The sequence below is a fragment of the Lontra canadensis genome, unplaced genomic scaffold, assembly GCF_010015895.1.
Source record: "Lontra canadensis isolate GAN:19392208 unplaced genomic scaffold, GSC_riverotter_1.0 scaffold156, whole genome shotgun sequence".
Classification (NCBI taxonomy): domain Eukaryota; kingdom Metazoa; phylum Chordata; class Mammalia; order Carnivora; family Mustelidae; genus Lontra; species Lontra canadensis.
In genome coordinates, this window is record NW_022631150.1 from 2,065,931 (window position 1) to 2,090,610 (window position 24,680).

The 24,680-nt window shown below is 39.4% G+C and overlaps 1 protein-coding gene across 10 annotated transcripts in view; it reads right to left on the reverse strand.

The window, feature by feature from the left end:
- The window catches only part of MAP7 (microtubule associated protein 7), a 167,040-nt gene that overhangs the window by 27,024 nt on the left and 115,336 nt on the right, over positions 1–24,680 (reverse strand). For 7 of the 10 annotated variants that reach the window (XM_032844835.1, XM_032844829.1, XM_032844836.1 and 4 more), the window contains 4 exons: positions 13,381–13,544; positions 12,475–12,592; positions 8,910–9,020; positions 3,531–3,644 (listed from right to left, as the gene is read on the reverse strand). In XM_032844835.1, the coding sequence (XP_032700726.1) occupies positions 3,531–3,644; positions 8,910–9,020; positions 12,475–12,592; positions 13,381–13,544 (507 nt within the window). The remainder of the gene's footprint in view (positions 1–3,530; positions 3,645–8,909; positions 9,021–12,474; positions 12,593–13,380; positions 13,545–24,680) is intronic. The other 3 variants (XM_032844832.1, XM_032844834.1, XM_032844837.1) reach the window with 1 other exon arrangement.

Consider the following 24,680-nt stretch of genomic DNA (forward strand, 5'->3'; position numbering starts at 1 on the left):
TCCGATTGCTTATTTATTCACGTGCTCTCTTATTAAACAATTCGTATTATTTTCTGGTTATCGCTAAATGGTCAAGGCAGGGAATGGACTAGAAATTGCATTCTCTTTTCCAATCCTCTCAAAACAGAACTCTGTTGCTTCAAGATAAACTAAAACACTTGGCATTCCCTCTCAGCCCTCCTTAAAAGAATATGTGTATCTTAACTTGGGAGTTGACCTAAAACTTTGCTTTAGACCTTAATGGTGAAGGAAGTTTCCTTTCATTGTGAGAAAGGAGAAAGAACCTAGTCTCAACTGGCTTCTTGTGATCACAGGGGAAACTACTTGAAAATAACCCTTTTCAAGCACCACAACAAAGCATTTGCATTTCCCAGACTCGGAAGAGTTCAATGATGCAAACTTCTTGCAAGCCAGTCAAATGCATTTGAAGAATAATATCCTGGCACAAGGCACTTCCAGGGGATTAATGACCAGGAGAGGCACAGACTGCCCAGGGCACAACTAGAGGCCATTCACCTTGCTCCAAAATTAAGAGATCTTAGACCACAGCCCTGCTCTGAGGCCAGGATCTAACAGAAAAAAGGAAACACAGAAATAGGAGTTCATTTTCCTCCAGCAGAAGATAATTTTGGGGGTATCTAGGCAGCACTTCCTGAGATGATCATCTATGGCTGTAAGCCAATCTCATCACGCCTTTGGTTCATTCTTTATTGTAGCACTGAGGTCATATTAAGCAAAGGAAAAAAAATATCCTCCAATCCATCTAGTGAAGTTTGTACAAGAATCCTCAAATTTAATTGTTTAAGGAATATCGTCTGGCCAAAACAAACACTGTAAATTCTTTCTAAAGACATTACGTTTCATGGAATTGGTTGTTCAGAACTGCAACTAGTAAAAAACCTGAAACCTTTCAATCATTTATTGGAATTATCTTGCCCTTCCGAAGAAGAGAGTAAGAGCAATAATACACAGTATTTTGATTTTCCCTGAGTGCTCTTGGTATCCCAAAGTAGTTTTATTAAACATGAACATTCTTCTAGGGAGTGTCCAGTAGACAATCTTCTATAATATCTCTATTTCCTTCTACTCTCGGTAGCAAGGGTGCATTAATTTAACTAACTCAAAATCTTCTAAATGAACTATATGAAAAGGTGCAGAGAAAAGAAAATGCAGTTCAAGTAGGCAGAGTATAGCACAGAGAATAGAAAACTTATAAAATAAAATAATAATAAAAATAAAATTAAAAATAATTTATTGAGTGTCTACTATGTGCAAGTACTACTCTAAATATTTTACATGTATCAACTCATTTAACCCTGAGCTCTAACAATCACATGTATTTTAAATGTATTTTAAAAAACGGGCAAGGAGAAGTCAACCCAAAGCAGTGGCCACAAATGAGAGGTAGGGGACCTGCAAATTTCAAATGCTCTTACTGCTTCTTCTGGGAGTTCGCCATCACCAAACACCCTATGGGTAAGGATGGCTGTTGTGATCTGCTCTTGTAACCCTGGATTTGGACATAGGTCATCCTCTTGCCAGTGGCAACCAGATTTAAGATGAACTCAGGAGACAACAGTAAAATGGAAAGACAAGGAAGAATAATTGTGGAGAGCAGATGGAAAAAGGAAAAGTGATGAATACAGTGTTTTTGACAAGATAAATTGTAATTACATATATAATTTCAAATGGAAAATAAAGAAAAACAACAGTTCTGGTTGGTTAAATATAAGGTGTATCAAGGCAATAATAAAGTAACAATCACCTAAGGATTGTATTAATAAGAGCGGCAACTCAATAAAGGCTTATGCATTGCTTCACAGTAACATAAATTACAGAAATGTATCCATTTGTGAGAAGGAGAATGGAAAAGTTGCAAAGCAAAGAACAGGCAGCCAGCAGGCAAAAAGCACCCTGATAGAGTAGAACAGTGATGAGGGAATGTGGGAAGATGGGCCGGCAGAGTGGGTGGAGAATGAGCCAATGATGTCGTAAAGGACTGGAGGAGGACGAAAAGAATTGACACAAGTTAGTGGTGACAGAAACAGCAAAGACAGACACTTTCTCAGCTGTGAGGCAGTCATTCAGCATGAAACCACATATGGGGTAGAGATCCCAAAGCATCAGAGCCCTCAACTATTTAAAGCCTATGAAACAGGACTGAAAGCAATGTTACAGTTTCTTCAATTAGCTGGACATATGGAAAAACTTCATGACTTGTGTAAGAGTATGACATTCTCAGAAAATAAACTATCTTAAAATTAGCTGTATTTTCTCCTCCAGAAAAATCTCAGATGTGATGTGACAGCTGACAGGAGAGTTCCTTCAAAGAAAACATAGAACACTGTGGTCCAGCTAATTGAGTGCACAACCGTACGCAGAGCATCACTCCAGGCGCTGAGGATGGAGGGGGGGAGCACATATAAGATCCAATGCACCAAATCGAATTCTAAGGGGCTATTCTATAAGTCACTTATTGTCACTGCACTTGGTTTCCACAAGCAGGTGGTAGGAATGTCTGCACTTACTTCTTCGACTGCCTCCTGGGGGTATTGTGAGAATTAGGGTTGTTATTAGCTCACTGGGCACCAGAGATGGAAAAAAAAAATCATAAAACCACCAAGAATTCTTCGCAAAGAGGGCTAATGAACATGAAGAGACTTGCAGAGGCAAAGCATTTTGAAAGGGAACTTTATGAAGAGGCTGTGTAATTTCCCAAGTGCCGAAGACAAGGGCTGCTTGGCTGCTTATATACACCAATTGTACCCAGAGATATTAGGGAAAAACCAAATCACCATGAAAGAGCCGTTGCGAAAAGCTGCGTATGTATCTTTCTTTCCAGCTAGATATAGGCTCTACACTAACTTCTCATTAAACTAATTGGCTCATTCAGGCATGCTTTGCATTTCAAAAACGCAGAGGAGTTATAACTAATTATAATAACCAGTACTTGGCACATTCTCCATATTTTCAAAGTATGTAACAAAGAAGAAGACTGTAATTAGCCTTCTCCACAGCTCTCAGAGATTTGAAAGGGTACTAATTCCTAGATTACCTACAAAAGCCTGGCACAGGCAGAAGTAGCTAGCACACAGCCACATCGTGAAACTCTTGCTTAAATCAACCTGGGCTTTGATTTTAGTCTCCAGCTCATCTATTAGTATTAAATATTAAATTGCGTCTACCTCCGATGGTTTGCTCAGATGCAGGGGCAGAGAGAAAGGCGGGGAAAGGGTAGGTTTTTCTGGTGACATTACAAACACGCAGAAGCATCCAAAGCCATTGGATCCTGAGGAGGGGCATCCTTTGTCTGCCTGGCATCTGGTGTCCAGATAAGATGCGAAGGGGAAACGGTACCAGGAGCATGAAACCAACACCAACAGACATTTCCAAAGCTGCTGCACCCAGGCAGAGAGAAGGCGAACACACAGAGGAAGACCAAGACGTGATCGGATGGACCGGGGTGGCTCAGGTGTGCTTTAAAAGGAAGACTTTACCTCCCCAAGAAAGTGGTACCTTGACAGTTTTACCTGTATCTCCAGACAAGGCCGCTGTGCTTTTGCTTCTGGCCAGGAACGAATGTGTGGGCGTCAGCAGTCTGTTAACAACGCTGCTCTCCCAGGGGCTGAGCTGCAGGCGGCGAGCTAGACGTCACCACATAAGCAAGATGTTAGACGAATTCTTTCTGGGGGGCAGGAGGGGGCAAGAGCATCATACTTATTGCTTCTATATGCCAGGCCTACAAGAGACAAGGCTCTCCAGGGAGGATAGCTGGCGTAGGGTCTGGGAGACGTGAACTCTGCCCAAAGGAGGAGCTATTCCAAAATGTTGCCTTTCTTCAAGATGTTAAGTTTGTGATGGGCTCTATGTTAGTTTCATGGATGCAAACTTTGCTAACCACCCCCTTTAGGAGCGAACAGGTAACAAAACCGAAATATCATGTCACCATCGGGTTTGGCATGCAGTCATACCTATCTATGACCTCACCGGGATGGGCAGAGGACTAAGTGGCACACACCTCAGCCAAAGGGCTTCCTAAGTATCCTGAATCATCAACTCCAACACAGGCTTTGGCAGCTTAATGCAAGACTGCACTTCTATACAAATATAGATGGAAAGGGTCTCCGTCACATTTTGCTAGATGTCCATGAACTGCTACTTTGTCAACTGGGGGGAAATTAGATCTAATAAAAGGATAGAGGGCTCAGGAAAAGTTCTGTCTGGGATTTCCTTTCCATTCAGCAAGCCAGGTTCTTTCAGGTCCCTGTTTGACAACAACGTAAACATTTTGGTGGAGGACAAGGGTAAAACTGAAGCAAGATGAAATTAAATAGAAAAACCAAAATCCAATATAAACCTAATGTGAGAAATTACTAGTGGGTGTGCGAACATTCCAGAAAATAAATTTAGAACAATGCAGTGAATATAGTCTCAAACTATACTGGGGCTTGGTGGCAAGACCACTGTTGGGAGATGCATGCTAATTATAAATTAATGACTTAGCTGATATTGTTAGCTTCCAGTGATGGCCCATGAAAATATAGAAGCTACTTTCTGAAAATATCAGGGAAGAAGCTTGCAAAATCCTACAAGTACTACTAAAGTAAGGTAACCATACATCTTTATTTAGGGCACACTCCCTAGTCACTGATAAAAGTCTTTAAAACTGTCTAAACCTGACAAGGCCAGTTCTGATCTATACCATAAACAGTAGGTGCAAATCCTCTTGTCTCTGGAGCAATTGTTCTTTTAATAATCTTTGGTATGTTGTATTTTAAAGGAATGACATTTAAATTCTAAAAAAACTAGTTTTAGTTAACAGAAGTTACCTGATGTGAAATGTTGGTATAAGAAATATCTGCTCCCATGTGAAAGGAACTACCAACCTTCAGTAAGTACTTAATTACCTGACTTTATTTTTTAAAAAGTGGTCATTTTGATCAAGGCTGCAGTGAATTTAAGAAATAGTGAATTATTTATTAGATTTTCTGTTATTAGGAGAGTCTTCACAGTTAAATTAAATCTTACCTGACAGACATAAATAAAAGGATTATATCAATACATACATGTCATATATATACAATTATATATGTAACAGAGTAACAGTTACATGGTAGAACGACAATGGAACAAGGGCTGCTGTAATATGGCCATGTGTGTATGTGAGCATCAACAATGGCACTGAATGTTAACTAAAAGTACTATACAGTCACACAAGAAAGCCAACAGGGAAGAGTGAGGAGGATGAAATGAAAATATTCAACAAAACTATATTTTTTCAAGTAGACGAGAAGGGGAAGAAGAGAAGAATGTTTCCTTTCCTTATAAACTCTGCAGGATGACTGGTTCACAACTGCAGAGATGGTTTACTATTGGGAAGACATGTCTTTTCTTGCCCCCTGGATTAATAAGTTCATTAACTTTATTTCTGTGAGTCTTTAAAGCATCAACCAAAGAATCTGCCTCAAATGAAGATTCAAAACCCTTTTTGACTTGTGTTTAAAGCAAATCCAAAGAGATTTGTTTCATAGATCTGACAGCCTGAATGGAAGATTTTGCCAGAAGGAACATGTTTCCGTTTCTGCGTTCATTACTATGCCCTGAACGAGAGAGAGAGAGAGAGAGAGAGAGAGATCTCTTTCGTAAGATAACTTTTTAGTAAAGGTTAGGACAGGAGAGTTAGTTTATGCCCTCCCACCCACCACCTGAGAGGTGCCTGATTTTAAGATGACAAGCTTCTGAAGAAAGGGATATTAATTTTCATGAAATAATTTTTAGTACTGATCCTACTTAAGCACAATGAGATATTGACAACTCCTATAACAGACCATCTGGACCAGGGGAGGCACACAAACACAGATATTTGTATTATGGTGTTCTTCCAAATGCAGGAAATCACTGTTCAGTTTCAGATGGGTGCCATGCAAAAATCAGGCGAGTGTTGCCAGATCCTGATAGCTCGTGAAAAGCAGGAAACCCAAATGTTATAGGAGATACTCCATTTTTAGTATGATGGCAGTGAATTCAAATGAAAACAAGAACAAAAAACCCTGCTCAGGTCCAACAGAACCTGCCTCTGGACAGAATGCAGCTCTACCACCAGGTCCTGTGATCTAGATTCTAGGGGAAAATGTATGGAGTAATTTTAGTAATTTCATTTCTTGCTTTTTTGGAAACTCCTTATCTTTCCTTGAGAAAAATCTGGTTAAATAGGTAGCTTAAGAATATTAAGAAACACATATTTTTAACGCAAAAATTTCCAGTGGCAAAATTCTCTCTATTGCAGCACTTATAAAAATCTTTGTTAATCAGAGGTTTCCTTTAATTCAGGTCATTTTCTCAGTCTATGTAACACTATATTCAAGTGTGACAACCCAAATATTTAAAAACAAGTAGGGCACAGGCATAATGGGTGCCATGCATTAGGTCTGGAGGACTTAGGGAAGCAGAGCTTGGGGAAGTGGATATTTACCAAATAGTATGGGAATATTTCAGTATTTTTATAACCAGGAGAGCATTCCGGCTGAATGTCAACCTTGATAGCATCAGAGCCTCAATTTAGCATCAGCTTGAAGGCCTGTGCTGTAGGACTGAGAAAGCTCAGACAATCTAGTAAATGGTGTACACCCTTTATAGATGAGTCTGTAAAAGCCTCTAATTTAATAATTTGATAAGAATGCTTCCTAATTTAATAAAGCATAACCAACTTTTAAAAATAGCAGAAAAAAATAAAGAGAGCAGAAAATAAAACCAACTAAATTACTTAAATCTATCAATTAGAGAAGTTCAAATTCAGAAGAATTTCTGTTTTCATTAAAAGGCCTAGACCCCTCACTGTCCCACTGAAGGTTTTGGTTAACTTAAAAAGAAAAAAAAAAAAAAAAAAGCTTCCTGGGCTATGTGGGAACTCCTGGATGAACTAAATCTTCCTTTCTGGCCAAACTTGACCTTGCCTATTGGACCCAGAGCTGGTGGTTCACGGTTCTTTCGATGAGGGGGCAGAGAAGCAGAACTCCCAAATTTAGTGCTCTCTCTCTGATCCTATTAGTCCAGCTTAGGATTCTACTGATAGACCCCATGATTCAAGGGGCAGTTTCCTGGACCTGGCTATTGAACATCCCTTGATCCTTACTTAGTCAAAGGAAGAATGCATACAGTCGGGTTGTTGTAAGGAAGGACCACCATGAAGGCAAGAACTGAAGATTCAGTGTAGCAAAAACATGGGTTAGGAGCTGGTGATCTCTGTGCTAGACCCTTTTCTCCAACAGTTAGTCTGTAGGATATTAAATCAGGTCTTTCCCCTCTGCCCATCATCTCTGGAACTCTGTTACCCCAACTGGAGCAGATGAGCCATCCAATAAAACTCTCCCTGTTCTAAGATCCTATTAAGAATATCCAATCAGACACGATCAGGCAGAATCTATTAAACAATCCTGTTGCTAGTTGATAAATCACTGTCGTCCCATAGAAGGGTGGTAGGATATTGTTCGGTTTATTGCCCATCTACCCCAATTGCAGCTGTGGAACTGCAGGAGGCAGTAGGTAAGGTTTGATTTCAAAGTGCTGTAAAATCCCAATTGTAGTTTGTCTTAGAGGTTCACAAAAGTATGAAATTAAAGTGCTGAGTAAGTGATCAAATCCAAAGAAAAGATGAGTAGACAACTGTAAGAACAGCACTCATACGTTATATTTTATACTAAGGGGATGGTTTGAAAATAAAGGCTATTTATGAAAAGATGTTAATTCATAACACTTTTCTCTAACATATAGAAGGCCCCTAAGTCTAGTATCCATGATTTAGGCAAATTAGTTAAAAAAAAAAAAAAAAAAAGGAATGGTTTAGGTTAAAAGGCAAGAATAGGAAATTGTTCAACATGTAGTGCTTTAAGAGATTAGTTACTAGTTATAAAATAACATCAACACATATAATATTATACATTACAATGACACAACTTTTATACAATACAAAATACATCAATACACATACACACATACAGAACATGCACACATTGAATTCTTTTTAAAGACTATAAACACTGAACGTTTCCCAGTTTCTTATAAAGCATTGAAAATATCACAATTTGTTACTTTTAGAGAGTATGTGTTTTTATATTGCACAATAATTCTTTGGCTTTCTAATTTAAAATGAATTTAAGTTCTGCAAAGCCATAGCTTATCTTAAAAACTTGATTTTTGCTTCTATGAGATATAAATATGTAAAATAAAACTTAAATTTTACCAATAACTCAACATTCATGTACTGTAAATCCATGGGATGAATAAAACTCAAAATTCAAATAAAACATTAACTGGAGGACTATGATTATTAAAAGTTGTAGGAAGTTTCAATGATGATATTCTTGAAGTTAGGTCAAATCCCTTAAGAGCAAAATGAATGGACACCAAAAATCAATCACACGCACACACAAGAAATGCAGTAAGCAAGGTTTGGTTAAATGAGAAATCAAATAGCAAAATGAAATCTACCAACATGAATCATTTAAGATTTTTTAGAAAGTCAAAGCTTGGAATTCCCAAAGTACAGATGAAAAGTCAAAGACAACATGATTGAAGTGAAATAAATGTTCGTAACAAAGGTTATTAGCATGTTGGTGGATAAGTGGGTGATTTCTGGAGCTGTAAACTCATTTACTAAAAAGTTGAGAAGCACCGCTTTCATCACTGCTAAATGCAACCATTCAGCCAAGTTCTAAAATGAGCAAGTTCTTGTCGCAAGGGAAATGCTGTTCAGCCGTTTATTGCTTTTTTACTCTGAAGTTTTGTTCTTCCTATTTAAGAAACGTAGGGAAAGCAACTTCAGATGCTTATTGTTAGCTGTAAACATCCAGAAAAAAAAAAAGCATTAAGTAAATAACAGAACACTTTTTTTTTTTTCCTTTTGACTGTACCTCTATCTGGAGAATTTAGTAAAGTTGCAGATGAAGAGGAGAGCCGCTTGCTAATGACAGGATCAACATGTTTCGAAAGATTCATGGTGGAAACTGACCGCCTGTCTGGATCTAAAACAAATGGAGATAATGCTAATTGACAGCCGGCATGCAGGATTGCAATTTCCTACTTTACTGACGGGAGGAGAAACTAGGATTGGATGCTTTCAGCTCTATTACTAGATCTTACATAATAGCACAGTTTTCTAAGTGGACATCTTAAAGGTAACTTAAAGGTTAGAAATACAATTCATTTTTCTCATAGGATAAAATAAATATGTAGCACACCAGTTTGTCAGCCAGGGAAATTCAAGCATATTGTTATAATACAACAGACAGACGAGGACCACAGGCAGGCCAGTGGAGGGCAGCTAAAATAATGGGGCAGACCATACAGCAAGGAAGGGATTGTGAAAGTGGATGCCCTTAGAATTTCCCCAGCCAGGAACAAGGGGGCAGTAATGGGGCTGGTGAAATAGAATGCAAACACTAGGAAAAAAGAAAAAGAAAAAAAAAAAAAAGAACTCCAGGTTCTATGCTTTACTGCTGCTTTTTCTTGCACAGTTACTTTACCCAGGGCATTAAAGTTCATTACAGAAAAACAAATTAAAAAGAAAGAAGAAGAAAGACTCTAGGTGTGGAACTGAAGGCCACTGTAGAATTTCTTTTTAAAAAGTCTAAAAGTAACCACACCTCTGGGCCTATTGCACGCAGTTTCGGGTGTTTACAAATGTAGAACCGGCCCACAAACCTGCCCAACGAAACTGACGGTAATATCAAGAAAATCAGAATTCTTTAAGTTTATTAACAATACTGTTGATCCTGTAGGTGAGTAATTTCTGAGTAATTCTTAAAAGTTCAGAGAGAAAATACAAGGCAAAAATCAGCTCTGTTAGTCTGCTGTCTGTACGGTGGAACCCAGCTGTCACCAGGCTCATTAGGAGAGATCATGTTCTGTGAATAAAACTGCATTGAATAAAGTCAAAAAATCTCATTATATTTATTCATGAGGGCAAGTAGGTGTTCTGACCTATGACCAAAGTTAAAAGGGTTTTGCCATATTTTGTTTTCTATTGCCAGCTTCTTCTAAAACTAAAAACAAAAAATAATCCTCGTGGTAGATGCCTTTAAAACCCAGTTCCCATTGGTCTAAGAAACAGTGGTAGTCAAAAATTTTTCAGTAAACGTCCCTCCACAGAATAACCATTTGTGACCACTATTGACAGTGTATAGGGGATAAACTAGTCTTCTAGCAACATCAGACATTCCAATCTCTACTGGGATGCATTTGTATGGTTGAAGCCACTCGAATTATAAAACAAACAAACCCAGACATCAAGCCTGTGACGTCAATTAACCCTTAACTGATAGGCTCTTGGGGCAATCCTGAAGATTTAGGATAAAATATCAAAAGGAACAGTTTAATGATGAAGTGTAAAGTCCAGGGACACAAAAAAGGATAACAAAAGCCATTTCTGGGTGACTGACAGCGACACATTTCCTGATACTATATTTACATGTTCAGCTGTAGTTGGGGGACATTGTGTTTCCATGCAGGCCTGCTCTGCCTGGTGAAAATGATGGAGGTATACCATGTATTTCTTTGATAACTTAATATAATAAGACTGTTTTTAATCATTTCTTTTGCTCGCTGACAAAATACAAATTCACAAAAAGGAAGAATGAGTTTAAAAAAATTTACAAAGCAGTGCTAGTGGATGTGTGGACAGTAAGGCAACACACTGATTTAACCTGGATTAAATTTAATTTCTAAGATCTTTTTTGGTCAGCAAACACTGACTGAATGCCCAACCTGAGTGAGGCATTGTCCTAAAGGAGTAAGACCAGGTCACTGCTCTTCAGATCCCAGCAGATCATTGCGACCCTGGAGAAGGCAAATTCCAGTTACTTCCAACCTTCTCTGTTCTGGTATAGCAGCAATTTTCCCTAATTCACAGCCCATATAAAAATGGATATTACCCAAGAGCTAACAAATACAGCACTAGCTTCTCTTGTTCTGAGTGGCAGAATTAAAGGCCATATACTAAACTCTGAGTGTGGAAGCAAGAAAAAGTAAGGTTATAAAGATATACACCATGGTAGCTTTTCCTGCATGGAATATATATGCAAAACTGCCCCTAGAATAAAACAGCACACATAAATGAGCCTTATGATTACAGATTTGACACCTGCTCCACCAACTACCACTGGGTCCCCAAGAGCCAATGGAAAAACAAAAAAGTGCTTTTGAATATGGTTCAACATCCGAGGAAAGTAAGCTGTGATAAATTGGTTTTAGAATTTTTAAAATAAAGGGATTCTATTGGATGCACTGTCAGGAATGCAAGAATAGAGCAAACAAAAATCCACGGTATTTAGATTAAAACTAAGAGCAGAGAACAGCAGTACTGACAGGGGTGGGGCTGGGATGGGGTTGGGGAGTACAAACTGGATGTACTTTGATCCCGGGTAATTTATTAACTATAAAAACACTTTTTAAAGGTTTTCTCCAAAATGATCACTTAGAGAGAAAGTAAACACATCACATGTCATTACATTATTTCAACACCTTCAAGTCACCGGAGTTCTATCATCGCACTTCAGAAACACTGTGCCATATCCCAGATCTAGGTCTATGCGACAGGATATTAAGCATGCATTATGACTAAGTGATGATTCAGCTACTGACAGACCGGCCCTACGTGGGAGGTGCTAGCTACGGGTCAGGCAATCAGCAACCACGGGGATGTCTGTACCAGCTTTTCTAGTACCACCAAGAGTTGGGAAGTGGTGGTCCAGGCCTGCTAAATCGAGAAAGGTGAATGATGATTCAACAAAACCACCTGGGGACAGAATGTAAGACAATGATTTTTCAAAGTAAATAATAATAAAAAAAAGTTATTAGACTCACACAGATGAAAAAGAACTCACACGCTATATAAAATTCAAGGTGTATTGAATTTACAGTACAAAAATAAAGCCTCTCATTGGTCCAAATTTCAGTGTGATTTTACGTCTGTTCGAGAACAAGGGAATGACTGAGACATTCCTGGCTCTGGTTTCAGAACCTGCGCTTTCTCCCGCAGAACATTAATGCTGCACATGCTTTATGGTCCGAACACGCAGGCTCAGAGTATCAATTCTGATCAGTCAATACTGCTATGATTCTTCCAGAGAAGATGATAAAATCGGCTAACTTATTCCATCATCCTGGAATCCTAATGCAAATGATTATTTAAAATAATAAAGTGTGCAAACTGCATGTTTTCTTAGAAATACTGCATAGATTTCTATCTCTTGAAGGAATTGTGTAACAGAAGAGAAAAGCAGCCTGTGTTAAAGGAGATGAACCTTATCTTCTTACCTCCATCACCCTCTTATCCTCAAACAAGTAGGAGCAGAATTTATAGTTTAATTATTTCAGCACGATTTTTGTTTTGGAAACACAGGCTTAGAGAAAAGCAACTGCTCTTTTGATGTCCAGGAAGAAAGGAGTGATTTTCCAAAGCAATCAAGATTTGTGTACCTGCACTGTGGATGTTGGGGCTCCCATGGAGCGGGCCTCCCCATGACCACCGGTTAGGTTTCTGTTTTGGCTTCTGGCTCCTTTCCATCGTCCGTCGTACAACAGCTTCATGGCGTTCCTTAAATGGAACAGAGGAGCAGTGATCAGATCCAACCTGGTTATTGGAGGCTTCTTCAACTGAAGGCAGAATGGAGTAAAGGCACTACTGAGATTTTAACTGGAGGACTCCTACCTCCTAACCTTTACACCTTACCTCAGGACAGGAATAACATCAGCCTGGGAGGGTTACGGAAAGCATCAGGTTCCAGCGGCCAGAGCCCCTGGGGAAGGGTGGGTACTTAAATCAGCAACCCTTGTTATTACTACCCGGAGCACGGTGCATTCATATAGGCACGGTGGCGCAGGTCTTAGCTTGAGCAGATGGCTGAACAAATGTGGTACCGTATCTTAAAAAACAATGGCATTGAGAATATGAGCGGGTGGGTAAGCCCGACTCCGTGACGTACTAAGCTGTGACTTACTCATTCTGAGTCTACACGTTCATTTTTGCAGAAACTGACATATAAACACTCAAGGGTTGAGTAAAGATTAAATGAGCCAATCTATGTGAAAACTTTTGCACGTGGGAAAGCCTGATAGTTTCACACAAATGAACAGAACACAAGTAAGTTACCGCTCTAGTCCACGGACCTGGGCTTTTGAAGTTTTTCGGGAAGTAACTGTAGCAATCATACCATTCGCTACCTGCCCTCCGTACCCCAACCTCTCCAGAAGCTGTGGTTATCTATAAAACTGATGACTTAATGCTGCTAGGCATCCCAGCGCCACAATGGAAGGTTTCACGTAAACGTGCCGCATTTCTGGAGCAGACAGACCTCCCCTTCACTGCCCAGGGCGGCCTCTTACTTTGTCCTCCTCCAGCCTCTGCCTCCTCTTCTCCTCCACAGCAGCCCTCCTCCGAGCCTCCTTCAGCCTCTGTTCTTCTAGCTTCTTCTTCCGCTCTTCCAGGTGCTTTTCATAGTGCAGCCGGGCTCGCTCTTCCCTTTCTAACCAGATGATTTCTCTTGCAGCTTCAGGAGGGAAAACAAGGGTAATCATGCACAGGCTGGCTCAGAACTAGGACTGGTACTAAGGGGCCTCAGTCGGTTAAATGGTGGACTCCTGATTTAGGCTCAGGGATGATCTTGGGGTGGTGAGATTGAGCCCGTCCCTGGGGTTCTACGCTGGGCGTGGAGCCTGCTTAAGTCTCTCCCTGTTCCTCTGCCCTCACCCCTCACCCCTCCCCCTGCTTGCCTGCACTCCCAACAGAAAAACAAGAAAGTGTACATAGGTAATACTGTATAAATGGGCCACATTGAACAAATATGGGTTCTTTGGTTTTGTATTTGCGAAGCCTGGCCTTTGCTTTCCTTCAATTTTGAGGGAAAAAAGGCCACTGTTAACTTATAGCATAATTTGATATGCTAGCAATGAGGTCTAAGAAGATGCACTGAATTCTACTCTTCAGGAATCACTACAGTCCTCTCGTTTGGTGTGTTACCCTGATACAATGCCCTCAAAACCAATAGTACCATTCATCTCTCTTTTAAAAAATGTGATATCCGTCATATCATAAGCTATGACTACAGTTGTTTAAACAGAGCACTGGTTCTCTGAAAGTATTAACAGAATTTGGGAGAAAATCCCCAGAATGGATAGCTGATAAAAGATATATTAAACACCTTACAGATTTATCGCACTGAGTCAGCTAAGTGCTGTGAGAGAGTAAAGAAGCAGCTCTACTCTGGTTAGATAAATCAGACTATTAATATCATAGGCTGAATGAAAATACACAATTCAGAAAGTATTGTTCAGGGATGGAGTGCCTCTTTTCTCCTTTACATGTACATGGTTCTTCCTCATCTTAGGGGAATACATACCCAACAAAACTTTTTTCTTCTTTTCTTCTTCTTTTTTTTTTTTTTTTTAGTACAACGCTTCCTTGACCCGTGATAACTAGACAGATCTTTAATATGAGCTATTAACACTGTTTGAAAAAGTGTCCAAATAAATTTAGAGCACAAGCCTTGAGGATAATACATGGCATATAAGTTAAAATGTTACTTTTTAAGAGAAAAAAAATCAAAATTCAGAACATTTCAATTTCCTCTAAATGTTTATTACTAAAGATCCTGCATTTCTGCTACCAATAAACGTTTCCAAAGATGTTCATTCGAGGAGACAAATCTACTGAAAACCATCTGAATTGACTTCACTTGTGTGAAAAGTCAAGAACAATTCAAGATGAGTTTATCTTGTGACAGCACTCATGGTGGTGGCAGAGAGAACGGGGTTCTCCCAGCAGCTTTTGTCACTAATGGGTGGTGAGATCTTAAGACACACTTATTTGAATTTCAGTTTTCTCTTGCCTAGAAGATGTGGGAATTGATTTTCAAGGTTTCTTCCAAGTTTAAAAGTCCATGGTGCTAAAGAAATTCTCAAGCCCAAGCTGAAAATTTACTTTAAGTAGAAGCACATAGCATGTGCTCAATAAATGTTTGCCGAATGAGTGAATAAATAAAAACACTATGAGAATACACATTGATAGTAACAGGTGGGAAACAAAATTCTAATGTGTTTTAAGGGTGATTTTACTGTGATCACACACACTTGTGCATGTAATATCTTTTGGTTTCATATGTGGGCATACCTTACCAATAGGCTTTCAATGATATTACACATTTTAGTTCATTTAAAAAGATGGATTTACAGTGATTGACTTCTGTCAAAGCTTAAACAGTACAAAATATTTAAAGGCAAAATGAAGGTCTTCCTTTAACCCCACACCCTATTCTATTCCACCTTTACCTTTTGTATAAATGTAAAAAAAAAAAAAATCCATATATACTGTAGCACAGTACACCATCTGCTCTGTGTCTTGCTTTATTCACTGAAAATATATCTTAGAGATCTTTGCATAGCAACACATAAAACATGAATCCAACAACCTTTTTAATGGCTATATAATATTCCACCATCTACATATTTTATATAACCAGATACTTATTGATAGATTATCTAAGTTTCCAGTATTTTACCAATTCAGACCTGGGATGACATTGTACTATCACCACCTCTGTAGACACATGAACATATCCATGTAGAAGTAGAATTGCTGAATCAAAGGGAATGTACACTTCAAATTTTGATAGCTAGTGTCATACTATCCCAGGATCCCAGGCAGAAAAAAGAAATGGATTTGCACCCTGCAACCTGAGACAGGCAGTATGATATAAGTATGATAGATCTATTCCTTAACTCTTAGCTTTCTAACTACGTAGTCTTTGACTTTTATACCCACGTTGAGGAAAACTTCAGATTCTTTGGGGACATTTCTGAATGTAATATTGTCTTTTCCTGTAAGATATCCCAGAAGCCAAAAGACAAAATTAAAAAAAGTTTATGGAATTTTAAGTAAATATTTTTTCAAAGGTAAATTTGTAAAATTAGAGTTCATCAGTTCACAGATTAATATTCCTTAAATAATGTTTTTCATCAGGCTATTTTCTTGCTCATGAATATTTGTGATTATTTTCTCATTAAACTGAAGCTCCACAATTTCTGAAGTCCTCCCTAAACTTGGCCTTAATATGCTTCTGCATTGCTCTCCAAAATGGCCTCTTAATTCTAATTAGACCTATTTCCTTGCTGTCCCTCCCAAACAACCCATCGTTCTTCCATCTCTTTGTTTCAGTTGTTGCCCTGTTGAGAAAGTTGCCATCATTGTTTATCCAAACTGATCCATCCTTTAAGGCAGTGGTCTTATATTTCAGAATCATATTGCGGTGTGTGTGTGGAGGGGGGAGAGTATTAGTTAAAATGCAAATTCCTGGGCTCTAACCCTCCTATTCAGATTTACCAATTCTAGAACAGGGCCTGGGAATCTGAATTTTGAACAAACCTCCCAGGTGATTCTGGGTGGTCCCAAGTGGTCCCAAGGGTCCAAATCCCCTAATGGGATTTGGAGGCACACTGCCTTCAAGATCTTCAGGAGCTTTGACTCCTCTGGGGGTGAGGGGGTGGGTAATGCTGCTCTTATGACATCTACCACAAACTTCAGCATTTCTTCTATTTTAATTTCTAGGTAGCAAAGGTTTTCATTGTTCTCCCTCCTTCCCCCAACTCATCACAGTGATTCTCATAACTAGAACCTATGAAGGGTCTTCATAGTTACTTCCTGATTCACTGGGAACCACTTCCTGATTCATTCACCTATAACTGTGTGGTCTTGGGCAAGTTACTTAACCTCCCAATGCCCCACTTTGTCAGGGTAAATCATGGATAAATATAGGACCTTCCTCACGGAATCACTGTAAGGACTAAAAGAATAATTACGGTTAATATAGTTTTAGAATAGTTCTCTGTGCTTATTAAACACTCAGTAAATATTAGCTATTACTGCCAAACTGTCATCATCATCATCATTGTGGTTTCAATTCAGAAAATTAAATGTAGTTCTTAAGGTTGTGCTATAAATCACAACAGGGTTAGATGTTTTAATAATAATAATACTAATATTACCTCAAATAATCTTTTTAAAGAAATAATATTTCTTTAGCCATCAAACTCTAATTGAGTTCTCCTTCAATTTTCTTCCAGGAAGTGGAGATCCTATTGCAGTGCCCTTAAACACTTCTACAGAGAACAGGCAAACAATGGTGAAATAGCAGACAAGGTTTCTCATAAGACTGCAGAGTGTGCTGGTGATTACCAAGTTTATTACCAAGTGCAGATCCTGGATCATGCGCTCTTTTCAATTGCAGGATAATACACAAAATATTTCAAGTATTTAATAACTGCAAGTTAGTTTATTCTAAGAGGTTTAGTTATTTAAAATATTCCCTATGGATAATAGGTAATGTCAAAGTCTTAAATTTTCTCATTCAGAAATAAGAGTTCTGAACACAAGAAAATAATCAACGAACTGCTATAGACTGAACTGTGTCCCTCCCCCCTCAGCCCCTAAATTCAAATGTTGAAGGCTTAATGTTCAATGTGACTGTATTGGGAGACAGGGCCTTTTGGAGGTAATCATGTTTAAATGAGGTCATAAGGGGCCCTATTGAGGTCTAAATGAGGTCATAAGTGGGGCCCTAATCCAATAGGTTTGGTGATCTTATAAAAAGAGAACCACAGAGCTCACTCTCCCTTTCTTTGTTCTTATAGGAAAGACCAGGTGGAATAAGGTATGTCTGCAAGCCAGAAAAGAGGTCTCACCAGAAAGTGAGCTCTGCCAGAACCTTGATCTTGGACTTTACAGCATCCAGAATGATGGGAAAATAAATCTCTGTTATTTAAAACCCCCAATCTATGGTATTTGTTATGGCAACCCAAGCAGAATAACACAACACTTGGTTCCTACTTAAATCATTAATGATCACTCGTTTCATAGATGCAGCTCTATAAAAGGATAGCATGTCCAGAAAAGGAATCATAATGAATATTATTAACCTTGACTCTTGTGAAGTTTTAATGTTTCCCTGGACTCTGGGATCATGATATAAAATGAAATGAAAGCCCACGGCAGTCCCTGAAATACTGGGTGTTAATAAATCAGTCCCGTCCCTGAGCTGCTGTTGCTAGGAGTATACTTCAATGACACTAACAGTATGTCAGTGCCATGCAAAGGGGACACTGCAACAGTATGAGCGCCACACAAAGCAGAAATCCACTATCAGTCTGGATTCCACTTAGAAACACACAGCGACTCTTGTACTAAAAGAAATTTAAAATGAAAGGCAAGTACTGTCACGGATAAAGCACGTCTTGGGCTTCACAGCAATGTGGGTCCACCCTTAGGCCTGCCACTCACCATTTACATGCCACTGAGCAAGGGATTTCTGTGGTCTCGCATCCTCACATGGCAATGGCGCCATCTTTCTGACAGGGTCTTGATGGGCTCACGGTAACAAGTGGAGCGCTTAGCACAGTGCCATGTACACAGCAGGAGCTCAGTAAATGTAGATAATTATCAGGAGCGAATCTTTATGACAATCAAACCAATTCCTGCCCTACGCCACAGAGAGGATGCAGCCAATGGGAAGGCCACTGTTAATTTATAATTTATATGAATTGGTTATTGGTAATGCTGGGCACTAGCATTGCCAGTAATATCTTGAAGAATCCGAAAATGACCAGTGATAAATTTCTGAGTTCAGGATTTGGTTCTGCTAGTAATTTTGTGTGACCTTGGGATAATGAGCCAACCTAATTGACCTCTAAATTAGAGTGTGTTACAAAATGATCTCCCAGATCTTTTCCGATCAACGTCCAAAACTCAATTTTTGTTTTTACTTTGGAGGAGGTGTGTGGAATTACTATTAGGTCTCCTTTTGTTTTGATTTTGACTGTTAACATTTTCATCGTTATGCTTTATCTCAACAATTATTGAGATTACCTGCATTTCCAGTTTAAAAGTAGATCTGGTGGATGAGCTAAAAAGTTAAAGGATTGTGTGACTTCTAAGCCAAGAGACTTGTATTAGGCCTTAGTGTTAATTCCAAGCTTTCTAAACTCTTCTTCCACTCCCGTCTCGTTGGACTGATATACCAGAGGTCTGCCTGGTAGCAACTGTGACCTTGCAGGGTGCTCATACTGTCTTCTGCTCCCGAGGGGTCTTCCCACTCTGCCTGTTTCCCAGCACACAGCAGTGGGCCTGATGGTATCGAGGGGCTGGGGTAGCAGTTTATACCTTGGAAGACCAAGAGCCTTCCCCATATACAGGCTGAAGGACTTTTGATATAAGAAAGCAATACTATCCAGGACTCATGTCTCCAGAGCCAGGCTTAAAGGAGGGTTCAGCCTCTGCTAAAGTATACGGAGTTTTGCTAAAGCATAGAAATCAATGATGGTCCTTGGAATTTTTAGTTATTACCTCAACCCCAATCCACTTTCACTTCATAAGCGTTGCTATCCTCCTCACCTGGCTGCTTTACTGAGCCCTGCCTTGCCCTGCCCTAGTGGACCAGGAAACACAAATATCCCTCTCCCCTTGTCTTCCCCCAGCTCGGAAACATTAGGCTTCTTCAGTCCCAGGCATCGGAGTCTATATCTGTGGCATCACATGGCCAGCTATCCTCATCTTCTCACCATCACCGCCATGGTGAGATGTCTTCAGTTCTCTTTGCGCTCATGCCAAGTGATCTGCAGGCATTATCTTCACAGCCACTCAATGAGGCAGACGCTGCTATTAAACTCACTTTATCATGAGCAGTCTGGGACCTAGAGAAGTGGTATTACCTGCCTGATGCCTCACAGTAAATCAGTGGTGGATCTGGAATTCAAACTCTGGACTGTCTGCTTTTGGAAGCAAACACTGAGCCATTATGTTGAAGGACATGCTTTGCAATGCCTCCCAGGGACTAACCTGCTGTTCTAGATTGGGACAAGCTGGTCATCCAACGTGAAGACCCTGATCTCCTAATGTCACTCTTAGCCTTTATCCTCTTCTGTTTACAAGACCCCTTACTTTTCAGATTTTAAGATCTTTTCATCTTCAGCCCCAAAGGCAAAGTCTATTTCAGAGGAAGAAATAATGGCTGCTTAGTCAGAATGATTCATTCATTTATGGTAAAGCTTCAGCCTCTAAGTTACCAAATCCAACCTGCAACAAGCATTTATTCTTGCCAGTCCCAAGCTTGACTCATGATACAGTCGCTGAGGTATGTGTGTGCTCATGTCCGTATCCCTCCCACTGCTGTGCAGTCAGAGCCCATTGCTGTTCACGGCCTGCCTGATGGCCTGGAGGGCTTTTGTACTTTATGTTCATTAAGTGACAACTTCAGGAGACCAGATGCCAAGACTAACCACAGATCGGTCAGACTTCTACCCAGCAGCAATTTGGTTTAGAAAGACTGCTTTCCCAAAGCTCACCCTGTTTTGTGGATAGTCTGGTCAAAACCAAAAACTGGGCTAATCGAATAATGTGAAATGTGAAATCAGAGGCAGCTTTACTTATGACTTTAATCGGTACAGCATTATTGGTGGTTTACTAATTAGTCCTAATCCCCCATCAATATTTTTGAGATGAATGCTCAAGCCAGGCTGAAATGATCATTTATCTCTTGGCCACACTTGGATTAACAGTGCTGTCCCTGTGTTGAAAACACACTGTTATTAAGGAGATTTAAAAAATAAAAAAAAAAAAAAGACAAAGTAAAAAAGCTATGACTGGAAGGGCAAAGAAGTCTGGTAAAAATTATCCATAGAAATAAACTCAAATAAAAGTTGATTGACGTTTGTTCGAAGTTCAAAATCTTTTTTATATTATCTTGGTGATTTCTAACACAGTATGAGAGATCTCTTGTACAAGTTTGAACTTAGCTATAAAACCCCTATGTTGAATACATCAAAGGATAGATTTTATAAACAAATTTTTCTTCGGAGATATGCGAATCAATCACACAATTCTGATAATCTTTCATGATGTCACAGAACCCAAGAAAGCCCCAGCTGGCAATGTGACTCCATTCATGCCAAAACTTCAAGCTTAATCTGTATCATTTTAAGAAAAGGGGTTGAACCATATATCTCCTTGGGTGCAGAAAATTTTTCACCTGTGAAAGAGTTCTTAAATATTCTCTTGAATTTGTCAACATATTGTAGGGCTGTCAGTTTTATAACTTACATGAAAATCCAACAGTTTTAAGGCACAACTAGTGTATAGATGACCTTGTCCCTCTGAGACAATGTTTAAGAATAAGAATCCAAGACCTGTTTGACTGACCTATTACAATGGCAGGTATTATCTGATAATTTGGTAATGTCTTAGCAAATCTGCAGTACACCTGTTGCATTTGTCTGTGCTTATGTTAACATGCATAGACTTACTACTCCTTTACCATTCGACGACAATGGTTAGACATCGACTATGGGCCAGGCACTATTAATAGGTACTGGGCTCCAGAAATGACAAAATGACACAAGTACTTTCTCTCGTGAAGCTTATACCCCAGTGGGGGCAGACAGATAATAAACAAGTGAGTAAAAATACACACATGCTTGGATGTTGAGAGTAATATCAAAGACATATTAAAGACATGCTTAAATATGCTCTGGCAGAAAGAAAATCCATCTACTTATCACAATGTAAAAATAAAACACATGCCCTTCTATAAAATAAATTACATTAACAATTATGGCAGGCCCACACAATAAAAAGGACAACCATGGTGTTAATTTGCTGCTAAATGTGATAAAGCAATGTATAATGTTGTTTGGCCCATTATTATTATTAATATTTCATGAAAGACTGCAGAGTAAGGAAAGTCTGCAAATATTTACTACATGTCTGTTGAATAATTAGTACCATGCCATGTACTGGGATACAAAGAACTAGCAAATTATAGTCAATCACACCCTTTAAAAGTTTAACATACACGCAACCAGGAGGTTCTATAAATCCAACTAGGAAAAGTTCATAAGGGCAAACAACAGCATTAGAATGCGAGCTAAAATATGAGGTTATGCAAAACCGACCGCAGAGTGAGAAAATGATCAATTTCTGAAAGGGGGGAAAGGCCATGAAGAGTAGAAAGGGCTTCAAAAAGAGGGAGTGGCCCTAACCGCAACACAGCTGGAGAGATGCAGTACATCTGCGAGATGGTTCTGGTGAGCAGGACCTGAATTTATGAAGGCCTGGATGAGTGTGATAGCACAGGCAGCAGATCTGAAGGCAGGGACCTGACATTTATCTTGAAGATAGCGTCAGCTATTCTTATGACTGAGTGGACTCAGGGACAGAGAGAATGTGGCAACTTCCACCCACCTACTAGGCTCCAGACGCTGAAGCTCCAGCTCCAGGACTAGGCTGAGTCCAACTCACCACTGGTAACTTCAAGTGGCCCAACCGTGAGGGCCCAGCACTGGGACCCCAAGGAAGAGAGAAAAAAATGTTTTATAATGCAAAAGATCCAACAGCTAAGACTAGTGGTCAGGAAGATGCCAGTGCCTCCAGCAATAGGACCATTAGCAAGCACAGCTGAAAGACATTACTGCTTGGGGCCAGAAAAATCCTGGTACAATTGACCAGGCCACAAAAATCACCCAGAGGAATTGGTTTTGGAATGAGAGTTGATGAGCCAGTTGTACTGAAGCTGACTTTTAGATAATGGGGAAGCATCGACCGCCTTAGGAGCAAATGAATGTGTAGAACCCACGCCATCAAAAAAAGGAGAGTCGGAACCCATGTGCACAAATGAAATTTTTTTCCCTTACGGAAAAAAAACAAAATTAACGCTTGGAAAAGAGTTGGTGAAAAAAAGATACAGAGGTCAAGAGAAGGGAGTTTGAAGGAATGGCCTGAAGAGATTCAGATAGGAGGGAGTGGTTAGGGGGATTCCTTCACGGAGAAAGCTTTTAAGACGGAAAAACACAGCTTTCAGAGTATTTGTGCTCAACCAAATGGACAGAACAGCCCCAAACATGAAGAATTAGGCCTGGTTTTATGTGATAAATTGAAGGATACTGTAGAAAGACTCAGCCGCATGACCCAATCCCACCAATCCCACCATAAAAGCATTAAAGCAGAGATTTAACCCACAGAAAGTTATGAGGAGGTCCTCTCCATTTACAGAATAGTACAAACATGACATGCCACCCAAAACAAAGGGAACTTTATTCTCCCTCTCCACTTTGCTTTTTTGAAACTGTGGATTAAAACAAAAAATGTTAATGATTTCAATGTCAGTTGCAACCTACGTCCAACACTGAGTAATCAATCTCAATGGCCAATCATTTAAAACTTTGCTGGAACTTATGGAGTGTACTCCAATTTTTTTTCCCCCCCCTTAAACTTGAAAAGCGTTACAGTTTGAAAGCCTGGTAACAGTTGGTATTACCAACTGTTTTTGTTTTTAAAAAGCACAGTCCAGAGATCTGATACTGACATTCCCTTACCCCTTCTTTTTAAAAATATTCCACTGTCATTACAGTTTTTGCAAAGCACAGTTTAAGGGTAGTTGCTCAGGCATGCCCTTTGGTTTTTAGTACTAAAGATTTTTTTTAGAAATCAACTTTAGAGACTGCAAGGCACAATTTAAGTTAGGTGCTAGGTTTTAGATAACACTTTTACAAAAATATATGTATGTGTGCTTACATGTATGTTTATTCATGTATTTATGAAGATTGAAGAGAGCCTCTCAAGATTTAATTGCTGCTATGACCGATTACATGGAAAAAATCAGGCAAAAAGACATTGCTTTAAAATTTAAAAAGAAAATGCAGTTAATGCAAATAAAAAATAAAAATTAAGACTGATATATTTCATGAAAACTATGATTTTTAACAACAAAAAGAGATCAGAATTAAGGAAGCCATGACATTTAACATGGCAGGGAAAGGAAGAAAAACTATGTCTATAATATGCTGGCTCACTAAAACAGTCCAGGTGTAATAACAGGATAATATAATCACCTGAAAACTACTTCGACCCATGTACTAAAATCCGTGAAGCATGATGGCTTCCTTTAGCAAATGCCTTTTCTCACATATCCCCGTATCACTGTTCTATGATCTCTGTCTCTTCCACCCTCCTGGACAGCACTTCCACATCCTTTCGTGGGAAACTCTGGTGGCACGTGACACCCACAGGCTGGTTGGGTGCTTCTGTGGGTTCTCACCAACCCGTGTGCATACTCTTTCAATAACACCTCCTAGTATAATTGCTGTGGGTTTATCTCCCTCCCCATGTATCCTGCAGCTGGCCTTTGAAGGGTGGGTCTCAATCTCTTATCTTTTGAACACAATACCCAGCAAACAAGGTTTTTGAGTTTATAAATTAGTAAGTAGTGTGCTGCCCTGTGGATATGAATTAAAATGTGGGGTTTCCTTTTAAGACAAATATCGAGCCACTCAACATACAGAACTAGGCAACTTGCAGGAGACTGTGTAGGCTCAAAGCTATAGGTCTTGTAACTTCATAGCATAAGAAGTGAAATCATTTTTGTTTGACTAGCATGTTAATACATTCCACAAAACTAAAAAAAAAGGAAAAGAAAAAAACCAAACAGTGCTTGGCTTTGAAAGACAAACCCAAACAGAAAGGTCTGAGTTACTGTGTAAAAGCTGACTCACAATGGGATTTAAATCATAAAGTGGTGGTCTCCTGATCCTCTGGAGCTACTTCTACTCTAGCAGGTGGGAATTCATGCTGCAACTCTAAGGAGAGA